The 13137-nt window shown below is 40.4% G+C and overlaps 5 protein-coding genes across 5 annotated transcripts; 3 read left to right on the forward strand and 2 right to left on the reverse strand. All coding sequences in view use genetic code 12, as the record gives it.

The window, feature by feature from the left end:
• The first annotated feature begins 334 nt into the window (after window positions 1-334).
• On the forward strand, window positions 335-1939 carry RJT20DRAFT_64384 (uncharacterized protein). Its single transcript, XM_064921082.1, has one exon. It carries the CDS (start codon window positions 607-609, stop codon window positions 1672-1674), a length of 1068 nt encoding a protein of 355 aa, XP_064772024.1. The 5' UTR covers window positions 335-606; the 3' UTR covers window positions 1675-1939.
• A 16-nt stretch (window positions 1940-1955) lies between these two features.
• Window positions 1956-2893, forward strand: RJT20DRAFT_64433 (uncharacterized protein). The gene has a single exon (XM_064921084.1). It carries the CDS (start codon window positions 2106-2108, stop codon window positions 2721-2723), a length of 618 nt encoding a protein of 205 aa, XP_064772025.1. The 5' UTR covers window positions 1956-2105; the 3' UTR covers window positions 2724-2893.
• Window positions 2893-4640, reverse strand: SIK1 (snoRNP complex protein). Its single transcript, XM_064921083.1, has one exon. It carries the CDS (start codon window positions 4560-4562, stop codon window positions 3063-3065), a length of 1500 nt encoding a protein of 499 aa, XP_064772026.1. The 5' UTR covers window positions 4563-4640; the 3' UTR covers window positions 2893-3062.
• An 848-nt stretch (window positions 4641-5488) lies between these two features.
• UGA3 (Uga3p) lies at window positions 5489-8440 on the reverse strand (the record flags this gene model as incomplete). Its single annotated transcript, XM_064915951.1, has 3 exons — window positions 5489-7273; window positions 7535-7627; window positions 7886-8440. 3 exons carry the CDS (start codon window positions 8438-8440, stop codon window positions 5564-5566), a joined length of 2358 nt encoding a protein of 785 aa, XP_064772027.1. The 3' UTR covers window positions 5489-5563.
• Window positions 8441-10516: 2076 nt separating this feature from the next.
• Window positions 10517-12102, forward strand: UBC4 (E2 ubiquitin-conjugating protein). Its single transcript, XM_064917996.1, has 2 exons — window positions 10517-10877; window positions 11383-12102. The coding sequence occupies exons 1-2, from the start codon at window positions 10834-10836 to the stop codon at window positions 11780-11782; spliced, it is 444 nt and encodes a 147-aa protein (XP_064772028.1). The 5' UTR covers window positions 10517-10833; the 3' UTR covers window positions 11783-12102.
• Window positions 12103-13137: the final 1035 nt, after the last annotated feature.

Genomic DNA, 13137 nt, shown 5'->3' on the forward strand with positions numbered 1-13137 from the left:
GAGCAGGAGGGGAAGAAAAGGAAAGGTAAGAGAAAGAAAAGAGACTGGGCTACAGAAGTGATGATGATGATGATGATGATGATGGTATGTTATGTTATGTGTGAGGAACGGATAGCGAGTAATACAAGAAACAATAAAGTAATAGAGATTTCAATTGGGATGAAAATTGGGATTGGGTAATCCATGGGATATATGGAAAAGAAGGGGGAATTTTTTGAGCCGTTGGCATATGGCAAGTGTTGGCTCCTTTCAATTTTATACAATGATATCTCAGAAAAAGACAAATAGAATAACTCGGTACCATAGTATACTATACTTGGAGGAAGGAATTACCAAAAAACTCTAAATATATTCATAAGCCAATGTTTATGTTACATATTCTCATATGGTTGCATTCCTTTCTGTGCTTCTCTAAGAGATTCTGTAATTTTTCGCAGCAAATCTCTTTTTGCTGCAAAAATGAGCTCAACGTTTCACCACTGTTTCAGGCTTGTAATGAACAAACATCAGTTATTACTATAAGAACCCCCTCGGTTCTACTTGTATGAGTAGAATTTATGCCACCTATTGTGCAGCAAGTTAAAACGAATTCGACCTTATTTAAGAATGACAACGAACGCCAATATCGAGAAATGCATTCAAGCATTCTCCAGAGATAAGGATCTAGCCTTCATGCTAGTGACCAGCTCCCAAGGCTCAGAGGTAGAAATCAACAGCTCCCCGCATTATGATCATCTAGTAGGTGATGTTGGAAGGCTATTTGAAAGATCAACCAGAAAAATCACCACCATAGTTCCTGCTACCAACAGAATGTACAACCTAACCTTTTCCCGTCTGAGAATATTGCCATTAATGACTCAGTATAGACATCTCTTCTGCACTTTGACACAAGACTACTGCAAGCTCCTAGCCAAAAAGTGGATCAAACTAATAGAGCCCAGAAAGCAATCTCTTCACCCATATAAGGATAGCCATAGAAGCAGGCCCAAATGGTGGCCCGAAACTATTCCCCACATAGAACCTGACCACCTATCCAAAGATAATCGAATCAAACTACTTACTAGCATAATTCGAAACCCAACGTTCAATTTGAAGGAGATGAAGAGAATATCCCACTCAATTAGTTACAAGTATCCCGTGGCAGAAAATATTGTCAATGAAATATTCTATTTGGCTGCTTATGATCAATTATTCTATAACCAACTTAGGAATTGTTCAGAACTCATCGAGGAAATCCTGTTAGAAACCAGAACAATTTTGAAACATCCAGTGATTCACATACCTGTAAGTCTTCTAAGCTGGAAGCTGACTGCAAAAAGCGGAATGCTAATGATGAGGGAAATACAGCAAAGTGATATAAATGTAGATGAATATTTTGTGAAACCAGGTATTCCTTCGAGAAGACTAGTTTTGTCGTCTGGATCAATTAGGAGAAAGAAGTGGTCAGAAGCAAGGCACGGTAGTCGTTTCCTGATGTTTTTTAGCAGTAACGCTACTCACCAGAAGAGCTTACCAGTAATTTCTAGGGATAGTCAAAGTATGGAGAAAGAAAAGGAGTATTATTCTTCTGAAGCAGATTTTCAACTTAGTCTGAACAATGCTCAGAATTCAATCTACACTGCAGGTCTGATTCCAAGTACCAGCGAGTCCGAGTCAGCTAAGTCACATCCTTAATCGTTTCCCAGCAAACGAGCTCTCAGAATAACGAAGGAGACTTCCAAACGGGCATTTCTGAAAGTTATCCTAAATAGTTAGTAATTCGCCAAATGCGTAATAGATCGAAAAATCTCTCCAATCAAGTTACTCATGATCCAGCCAATACCGTCAAACTAGATAAGAATAGAATATGGAGCGGACCATTACTTATTACTATACCCTCAATAATTAAATTACCTTGACAATTCTCTACAAACCCATCAACAATCAATTAACAAATGACTCTGATAGACAATATAATTCCAATGTAAAAAATGGCTGCAATTTTTTTTTGGGTGCAAAATTTCGCGTTTATATTTTTGTATTGGCGGTAATTCATATATAAATTGTATACTCTTTTTCTTCTACTTCTTTCTCTACTATATATTACCATTGCAACTTAGCTATTAATGCCTGCTCCTATTCAAGACTCCATTGCATCTACAGAAAAGGTTGTCTCCATTGCGGATGAGACCATGGCTGAGGTTGAGGATAACTGCCCAATTGCCCCAAACCAAAGAAAGTTTATGAAACACATTGGCCAGTATCCTATTTTGAACTCCTCAAAAGAAGCCGCCATGTCTCTCCCATATTCCAAGAATGTTGTCTCCACCTTCAGTCCTACCTTGAAGGCCATCAGAGAGACCCAGCCAATTAAGGCGGTCGCTGACACTGGCGACATCATTGCCGACTGTGCTTTGGATCAGGTGGACAAACTCTTACCAAGCTTGAAAACATTAGAAATCCACGACTTAACCGACCCAGTAACTAGACCAGTCAATGGAGCTATTGAAACCGTTCAGTCAACTATCAACACTTTTAATGATAAGGTCCAGAAGGACTTGGTTGATCCTACCACCAAGGTCGTCAATGACTTGAAAGACCGTCTTCATTCAATTGTTTTCGACTCCAAGAACGATAAGCCAGCAACTCAAGCCATGTCTAATGAACTTACAACTACTGAAGAGGGAGCGGGAATTACTGGTGACATGCCAAATTCCAAATCCTCCTGGGCGGTTGGATCTTGATTCAGTAGTATTGGTTACAATTTTTCAGCCATACTCTAGATTAGGTTTATAGTACCTCTTATCTTTATGAACTAACGGTGCTTTCACCAATATATGTTCCTACCTCTACACCTCTCTGTAGACCTAATGGTCAAATAAAGGATAGCGCCCAATGACGTACATATCCACAGGCCTACAATCAAGGTTTTTCTCATATAGATTATTAACATGCAATAGAAAGTACTATAGTTTACAACGGGGTCGAACAGTCCTCTAACAGACAGTCTAACGAATAAAAAACAAGGGTGGGTTGACGAATTGAAGACCGTCACATTTAAATGCTCTAAATAAATCGTAAGATTAATCCTTTGACTTCTTCTTCTTCTTCTTTGGCGACTCATCATCGTCAGCCTTTCTCTTCTTATCCTTCTTCTCTTTCTTCTCCTTCTTTTCTTTCTTCTCCTTCTTCTCCTTCTTCTCCTTCTTCTCCTTCTTTGGAGTAGCCTCAGTCTCTTCGTCTTCTTCGACTGCAGCACTTGACTCAGCAATATCACCGGCACCCAAAGCTAAAGCAGCTTTTATAGCGTCAGAGTTCTTCATTGGAGCAGCACCAGTGTCGTAGAAGTTCAATCTCTCCTCAACTTGTTTCTTTAAGATTTCACCGAAAGCAGTAGATGGCTCATCGGAATAGTTATCGATTCTGGAAGCAATGGAACACTTGTTAGCCAAGTATCTGGAAATTCTACCCTTGTTCTTAGCAGAAGCCTTTCCAATGAAAGACGAGTGGTAGATCAAACCGTATTTAGGGGTGTTACCCTTAGTCTTCAATGCTCTGAACAAAGCCTTTTCAGCACCCAAAATTTGGACGGTGGAAGCGGCTTGCTTGGATAAGTTGGTCAAAGAACCAGCATGCGAGATTAATCTGGCACCAACAACCTCTCCAATCAAAGTGGACAAGTTTGGAGCAACAGTGTGCATTTTATCAGTTAAGTATTGGTACAATTTGGTACGGTAGTCAGAGATGTTGACAACTCTTTCAGCAAAGGTTGAGACGTTCTCCATATCTTGCTCGGAGATGTCTTGACCCATAGAAATTCTGGCATTATCTATGACTCTCTGGGCAACACCAGAATCCTCGTTGAGTAAACCAGCGATGTCATGCAACGACTCATCGGTCAAAGAGGCCTTGTCCTTAATGAAAAGTGCCAACTTGGCGAAGGTGTAGTTGTCTGGAACGATCTTGGCCAACTCAGGGAAGTGCCATCCGTACCATTCCTTTACTCTCATAGAGAAGGTGTTAATATCCTTGTCCAATTGGTCCAACAAAGCGATGGCCTGGATGATGTGGTTATCGTTCTTTTGAACGGAGAACTTAACCTTAGCTCTGGAGAAGGCGTGACCCAAACCTAATTGGGCTCTCTCGATATCACCTTCGTGCAAGTCTTTGAACAACTTGTCACCAAAGACTCTGATTCCTCTCAAGAAGTCGTGTACAATTTCGTTAGAAAGACAGTCAACGTATGGGAAGAACTCCTTGACCGACGGACCCAAATTCTTATCGGAGACACCCAAGGTGATCTTGTTCTTAGCGGAGGACTTTGGTAAGTTCAACTCCAAGACAGACTTTAAGTATTCGGAAACCAAACCTTCCGAGATATCGTTGGCGTTCTCCAAAGCTTGGGCAGCACCCTTGAATGGAGCAAACGACACCAATTCAACCATCTTGGAGAACTTGGCCAAGTCGTTGGAGGCTTCTTGCACCTCTTTCAGTCTGGATGCAATGTCATCCTGTTGGATCAACACCTTGAAAATACCATATCCGGTAGCTTCTTCAAAGAGAAGATAGTCCAAACCAGCCATCTTGTAGTATAGCGCTGTGGTATGTACTCTTAGAATGAAATAATAGTCCTTCTACAAACTATTAATTCCTAAAATATTAATGTCTCTTCCCCTAAAAAATGCCTGTAGCGTTGAAAATTTCTCTTCTCATCTCATTGAAGTCACGTGAGAGGAATTTTCAGTCACGTGAGAGAAGATGTTGCAGAGGTTGTTGTATATGCAGGTAGTGAGATGGCGGAGAAGGTTTTGGGTGGGGCCCTTTTTTTGCATCTATTTGGATGGGGGAAGTAATAAGAGGAGCGAAGTTGGAGAATGTTATGTTGTGTGGAGGAGGAGGAGGAGGAGGAGGAGGAGGAGGAGGAGGAGGAGTAAAGTAGTAGAGTAAAGTAGTAGAGTAATAGAGTAAAGTAGTAGAGTAATAGAGTAGTAGTAGTAGTAGTAGTAGTAGTAGTAGTAGTAGTAGTAGTAGGAGCTAAGTGAAGAGTGAGTAGCAGGCTCTATTAGGTGTAATAGTAAGCATGAATGTAATATACTTTGTTAACAATTTGGGTATGCATGAATTTGTTGAGTGGTAGGGTTGGAGAAATTGCAATGGTCGTGAAAAATAAAGTGGTAGAGCGGTAGAGCGGTAGAGCGGTAGAATAGTAGAATGGTAAAATAGTAGAGTAGTAGAATTAATAGAATTGATATGGATGTAAAGTAGCAGAGTACAGCATTCATAGGGACCAAGGAGTAGTAAAACTGTACACAGCACAGTTAGTAGGTACTATTAACAGGGAATGCTAGAGGCGCAATAGCATTGCCTGTTGCTCACATTCAGCTTACAATGTATGTACTTGGCCCTTCTAGTGCAACATGATAGCGATGCTGCAAATCGTCCCTCATTACAAAACATATGCTTCTTTTTTATAAAGATGCTCTAAATCATTCTCAAGGCATTTCACAGTCTCAAAAGTTAAATATTGATTGTCTATTAATATTGATTTACAGGTTTCATTATCATTAAAATTTAGTTATCACATTCATGCGAAGTTGATGTCCCAGCCCAACTCTCGAAGAATAGAATGCCAATCCACAACATTGTTCCCCAGTGGATTTCCTGCCCACACCTTCTCGATAATGAACTGAGCCCTACCAACATTCCATGGTCCGTATAACTTCATAAAATTGTTAAGTCTACTCCGCATGATGTCTCTATCGTGATTTGTCACACAATGTATACCAGCCATAAATATTGGGAAGACCAATGAAGCTTGAACAGGTGTATCCAATAAGATATCGATACATTTTATAAGATCATTGTTGAGTACTTGAGATTCCAACATTGAGGGATTGCATTTCATAATGGACTGCTTCAAGAATAACTTTGCACTCAATTGGAATGCCTCAAAAAGTGTCAACTGAAACTCCAACTCCTCGTCGGTCATCCCAACCAAATCCTCAGGTACCGGTCTAGCCTCGTCAATCTCTCTTTCTAAGTTCTTCGACTTGTGGATCACAGTGTGCAATAGTCGACTAATTCTTCCGTGATCACTGATTTCTGATTCGTTGCCATCGTTGTCATCGTAGGCTCCACTGATTTCAATTGGAGATTCTGAAACAATACTATTTTCATTGCTTGCTGATGTAGGAGAATCTCTACTATAATACAGATGCAAAATCTTCTTACTTTCATACATCAAAGTGCTAATTTCTCCAATAATACGGTAGAGGTCCTTAGAGACACCCAAGAGTGGGTTTAAATTACCCTTAGAGAACCCCTCCGGATCCTTGAAAATAGTATCATAGTCTTTAGAAGGAAAATAAGTACCTCTTTCAGTAGAAGAACTAGCAAGTAAATCATGATATGCAAAGTTGGAGATTAACCAATGCTCTTCTTTCAGTCTATTGAAATTCAAAATACCTCCATTTGAACGTAGAATTTTCCAACCCCATCCTAAGTAGACTGACCAGTTTTTCACATCACCTTTGCAAATCTCTGCCCCACATAAAATCAACAATGTGGCAAGTTTATTTAGTACGGATTGACGATCATCATTTCTTGATGATCCCATATCCTTATTATTTTGCGTATTTTGCAATGACTTGTTTAAGTGGTCCAAGGCAAGATTTGCATACTTTACTCCTTCCTCTCCCCATTGACCTCCTAGGTAAAAGCCAGACCAAGCCAAAAGTGCATAGAGAACTCCCTTGTCCTTGTGGGCTAGCGGCAAAAAAACCTTCTGGTAGGAATTTGAGTCATTCTGTGAGACTGGTGCAATGGAAACCTTTTTAGATATCACATCGACGTAGTAATTGTAAAGATAGGAGCCAGAAGCAGAATTAGCCAATTCCGGTATTAAAGTGGGCCCAGCCGAAGGTGAAGCCACTAAGAAATTTGAAATCAAGGAATTGTAATTCATTGGAGATATTGGATCGTAGTTCGATCTTTGATCAGAGCGAAGAAACATGTTTGCCACTTCAGGTTTCATAAAGTCCAACACAGCAGATAGAGAGGGAGATGTGAGAAGATCTCTGATTTCTTCGGTTTCAGTATTGGTACTATGGTTCAGCTGAGGTTCATGGACAACTTGATCACTACCATCTTCGGAATCTTCTAGCAATGCGATCTTGCTACGATCACCATTATTGTCTTGTTGGTACTGACTCAATTCTTTTAAGAAATTTAAGAATGCAGAGGGGGATACAGGTGATTTATACGTATCAAGATCTAAGGGTGGTGGAGAAGAATCCTTTACCATATTGTCTCTGTTATCTTGAGTCTGTGAGTTGGGTGATTCTAATGGGTTAACAAGGTATTTTATTGCTGGAGACCCTTGCCTGTATGCGTTGTTTTCACTTGAATCTGGTTCACGTCGATTCATGATCTGTTCAAAATTACTACTAGTCAGTCCTTGACGTCCGTTAGTCACATTAGCATCATTACTACTATCGGAACTCAATTGAGCGTCAACTTTGGAAGATCTCATGTCTGAATTGTTGTACCTAAATACTCGGAGCGACTGAGGAGGGCTTTCTGGTTGAATCAACGGTGATCGAGACTCGGTGGCCTTTGTTATCAGTATACCTCGTTCATGAATCCTTGTCTCAAATTGTGCTCCGTTGTCATAGGTGTTTTCCACATCGGCGGGTTGTTGGAATGATGTTAAGGCGTCAGGAGACAAAGCTGCATCCATATTAGTGGGCGATACTGCCAATCGTACTGAAGAATTGTTTTTACCAACTTCAATAGCACTCTTTATATCTGGATAGGAGAAAATCAATGGCATTGGCAGTGATTGTTGGTTTGATGTATTGTTTCTTTTGGCTTCTTCCGAATTTTTATTATTGCAGTAGTCTGTAACACCAGTGCTATCTTCTTCTTTTATAGAAGAGGAAGATTTTGATTTCCGTTTCCTTAATTTCAGGTTACTCTCTTCCTGCTCCACTCGTTCCTTCAAGACCCTAATTTCCTCTTCACTCATGTTATCGTAGTCAACCCAGATACATGGCTTGTGTAGCCTGGCACAATCAGAACAACTGGGTTTTGCTTCGTCACATTTCTTCTTTCGTATTTTACAGGTAAGACATCCATTCCTCGATCGCCTCAGGTTACGGAATGAATAGAAGTCTTTTGTGTTTTTGATAACTTGAACAGTAGACGATTCTGGTGTTCCACTGGCCGAAGATAGCACTTGGGTGTGAAATTGGCTACCATATTGAACCTTTTGCTTCGCTACCAAACTATTCGATATGCCTTTGGGTTTAGAGACTCTATGCTTGTCTGTGTTGGGAAGCTGACCATTTTGTGGGGAAGACGAAGAAGAAGAAGTGCCATGGTTGAATTTTTTGTTAGCAGTAGACGAAGATTTGTCGGAGTCCGGGTTCTTCTTTGATCTTGAGTTGAATGTCACTAACATCATGACCGAATAGAAGGGGAATCTGTACGGATGACCAATATGAAAAAGTGATCAAATTGGCTCCTTGAAATCAATTAAAAATGGTAAATGAATAATTCTCAAAAGTGAAAAATTATTGTAGATTAGAACAAAGTGCCAATGTGCTTGGAAACGAACAATTCAGTAGCACGATAGTATAAAAAGGAGAACCTCTAAGCAACTTAAGACCCTTTACCAGCTATCAAATGAACAAGGGTCAACCAACGGATTAAAACAAAGTCCAAAACTCCAAATGACAGAATCTCCAACAGATCAAAAAGAGTCACTATAAGCGTCTTTAGCCTGTCAAAAATGGTTTCCAAAGCGCAAATCAGACCCCAAAGTTACCAGAAGCCTATTTACAGTCAGTCTTCAGGGTTGCAATGCAGTATTAACAACTCACGGAGTCTATGCCCAACAGCCTGAATAGTATAAAACCAACTAAGCCAAAAGGAACTAACAGTATACCACCTATAGCCGCCGAGATCTCAAAAAAATTCCTTAGCGGAACTGGGGTAACGGTCAATCCAAAGAAGGACTAAACGGGAACTGTTAGCGAAAGTGCCTTGAGGTTGCGAGAGGGACACTGTGAGAATGCGAGAATGCGAGAATGATGGAACCAACAAGGAAGTGTGTTCGGATGGGACGAAGAAGACAGAGTGGGGAGACTGCAGAGGGGTGGAATGTGGAGATATAATGAAGGTAGTGGAGGAAGTGGAGGTATTGGAGGTGGTGGAGATATAATGAAGTATTGGAGGTATTGGGGGAAGTGGAGGTCGTGGAGGTGGATATATATATATATATATATATGAGGCAGTGGTATATTAAGTATATTAAGTATATTAAGTATATTTTAGTATGTTGTTTTTAAATATCTATTGTTTGGTATTATGTTATTATATATATTTGTAGCCCTTGTGTAAAGAAACGGAAATTCAAAATAATGTATATATATATATATATATTTATTGATTCATATCATACAATTTAAGATGGATATCAGTATATGCAAATTTGACGAAGAGCACACAGCTATAGTCTTATTCATTGGCCCGTGTTACAATGAAATCTGATAAGAAAGTAAGTGCGTATCATATCGTCTGCTCGGTATAGATAATCTATGGAGTCCGCTAGAAAAATAGAAGCTTCCATTGCAATTGAAGCCGTTGGAGAAAAACCACTGTAGAATGAAACAAGGCGTCGGCTCAGGCACGGCCTCAAGGGGAAGAGCCTATCGGAAATATACTATTTACTATGACGTTTATAGCTTGTGGGTTCTTTTCTGTAAGCCAGGAAGATTGCGCTAACGCAAAGAAGCCTAAAGTGAAATTCGGTTGCAATCAGCGAAGTGAGGAAGAACAGGAACAGGGAAAAGGGAACAGGAACGTGAACCGGGGCTGAAACGGAAGCTAGAGAGGACTAAATGTAGGAAGAATAAGACTAAAATACGCTGTTATCCTGAGGATTCTTGTTACATGAAGAGGCCCGATCAGAGAAGAAGCATTTAAGATCATTGGCAAAAAAGCCTTTATTTCTTGCCTAACATTTGCTGGTGTCTTTTACCTCATTATGATGAAAGGAATGAAAGCACCTCCTGATTTCTCAGTAGGAGAGTTTTCTCCGATTAGACTAGTATACTAACGTCTTTGCATAGAAATAGAATAGCAGAACTAACTTCATTTCGTTATCATATCCCTTGTATTCTATTTCAAATCCATGTTCCAAATGATCCGTTCATCTTATGGCCGTCTTAGCGGCTATCCCAACTTGGCAGTTACGCAGATTAACGGTTACCCCCGAAATCGTGCCCTGGATCGGAAATATGGATTCACTGTGAATGCCGACTAGACCGGGGCAAGGTGAGAAGACCACAATATACGCTTAGACATGCCAATTAATGCATCTTCAAGCGTATATGACAGAATGTAATCACACTTTTATTCATCCCGCTGCGGCACGGATGTTTAACACTCCCTCTTCTTTCGACAAAAACTGCATTTTGAACACAACTGGTAGCGCCAACTCACACCACACACAAACCCCCCCCCCCCCCCCCCCCCCCCATTCCACATAACCACTGTTTTCCAACGTCTTCCATACGTTTCTTCGGCAATACTGGGCTCACACAAACCCAAATTTGCCCTCTTTGCAGGTTACGTTCCCTCCCATTCACACTTCAGAAAATTTCTCGCTCAGGTCGATCCTCCAAAATCCAACCTGCCTGCTTACTGTTCACCAATTTGGATTTTGTTAACGTATCCACTCCATACTCTTCTTTGACTGGATTCACAGAGACTTGTTTCACTATATTTATTTCGCTTATAACACAGCATTCATCTTACTCACACACACGAGCACACTAATATCATCGCACCATGTCTTTGAAACGTATTAACAAGGAGTTAGCCGACTTAGGAAGGTATGTACCCAGAATTTCCTTTAGCCCCACTGAGAACCGATAATGATTACGGAATAGTTCCCCCATGGAATGGCGTATCCATCACCATTTTTCGTAGATATAGCACTAGAGATAGCATAGATCCAACGGGATCATCATATAGCCTCCGTGGTGCTGCTTGAAACACCCGTCGTCAACGCCTACTTGGCTGTGCACAGCTCTTCAACCATTCATCCGTGGCGGCATTATTCGGTCGGACGAGATTAAGTGAGCAATCTCATTAGTCAGAATGATGATGAAACACCGACGGTTGAGAGCGCATGATGTTACGGGATGTTTGTATGTATAGAGATATACATGTCTAAATCGACTGTTCAGATCAAATGCTCCGGCGGCGTTGTTGATTCGGCGGCGTTGTTGATTCGGCGGCAAATGCTTGGGTTGCCGATGTTTCATCATGTAATCACTCATCAAGGTATCTCTGTCGCTTCGCTCCACAGGTCATAATACTAACATAATACTCCAGAGATCCACCATCCTCCTGCTCCGCAGGCCCAGTAGGTGACGATTTATACCACTGGCAAGCATCTATCATGGGTCCTCCAGACTCTCCATACGCCGGCGGTGTGTTCTTCTTGTCGATCCACTTCCCAACCGACTACCCATTCAAACCACCTAAGATCGCCTTTACCACCAAGATCTACCATCCTAACATCAACGGAAACGGTAACATCTGTTTGGATATCTTGAAGGACCAGTGGTCTCCAGCCCTCACCATCTCTAAAGTGTTGTTGTCTATTTGCTCGCTTTTGACCGACGCCAACCCTGACGATCCATTAGTGCCAGAAATAGCCCACATCTACAAGCAAGATAGAGCCAAGTATGAAGCCACAGCCAAGGAATGGACTAAGAAGTACGCTGTCTAAGGACATTTGCATGCTTATAATGAAATTAATGTTTTTGGTCAAGAAATAGAAATTCATAAAAGTTTCGAGCGGTAGTGCCTTTTTGTTCGCTAGCGACTGATAAGTTGTTCGGCAATGGGGATTCCAGTAGAGAGATTACATTAGGCGGTGGGTAACAGTCCTCAGCAAATATAGACTTCTTTATTTCGTTCGTTCACAGAGATCTTGTGTATATAATTTGTGGGTTTTGTTTCATCCGGCTAGGTGTCTTTGTATTTGGCTGCTGTTTGTTATTTGTTTTTCTTATACAGCTTTCATAATTATACATACTGATGGTAGACATGATTGTAGAAATATAGAGTTGTAGGATTAAATGGAAGAGTCCAGCCAGCCACAGTGAGCCAAGGAAAGGTGTGGAATGTGACAGGTTATGAGAGATGCTAAGAGCTATTCATTCAGAGGGATATGTTTAGGATGCGTGCTATCAGCAAATGGAGTAGTAGAGGTCACCCTTTAATGTTATGAAATGTGTAAAGTAGGTTCTCTTCAAATGTGGTAAGTGAAAAGAGTTGGATTTGACTGAAAGAGAGTCATTTTGAGATGAGATGGAGAGTAAGTATGGAAACACCAGTGTTTGCTATTAGATAAATCATCAATGATATGATCCTTTTGGGAGAGAAGAGAAATTGTCTATTTTACTTCTACAGTTAAGTTAAGTTGCATCCAACATTCGAAGAGGTCTTCTGATTAGCTAGGAGATAAAGCCAATGTAAACGAGGATCTAACCAGCGATTCATAAAGCCAAAAGAAAGAGCGGCTTCTTCTCGAACATTATTATGTATATATAATTCTGATACTATCCTATTCCACGGGGTATATCATATCATCTTACCAAACTGTCAAAAAAGAAAGAAAACACTATTCCATCCATGGTGAACTCTTACAATTTATAACCCCGATGAGCAATAACAGTGAGACAGTGTAAAATAAGGGCCATACAAAATTCTCACAATGGATGCTCACAGTTAGTAGCTCACAATTAGAAGACCTACTAGTCCTATGGAGATGACATTACGAATGTGTTATACGAATCTTTACCTAATTGCAGACTTACTTTTTACTTTTTAATGGCACTATTCCTGTTTACCCTTTCCAACCGTGCCTCTATCTTTAATCTTTTTTACTTATTCTATGTCTACTCTGACAACTCTCGCTTATGACCCTATCACATACATAAACTAAGGGAAATTTTACTATACAAAATATGTACGTGTTAAATTTATTTGCAGCCGTCCACAAACAAATTCACAATATATAAATAACAACATATCTACTTTTTCAAATATATCAACATATCAATATCTCAACATATACTA

Source organism: Scheffersomyces xylosifermentans (genome assembly GCF_036884685.1).
Source record: "Scheffersomyces xylosifermentans strain CBS 12540 chromosome Unknown RJT20scaffold_8, whole genome shotgun sequence".
Classification (NCBI taxonomy): Eukaryota; Fungi; Ascomycota; class Pichiomycetes; order Serinales; family Debaryomycetaceae; genus Scheffersomyces; species Scheffersomyces xylosifermentans.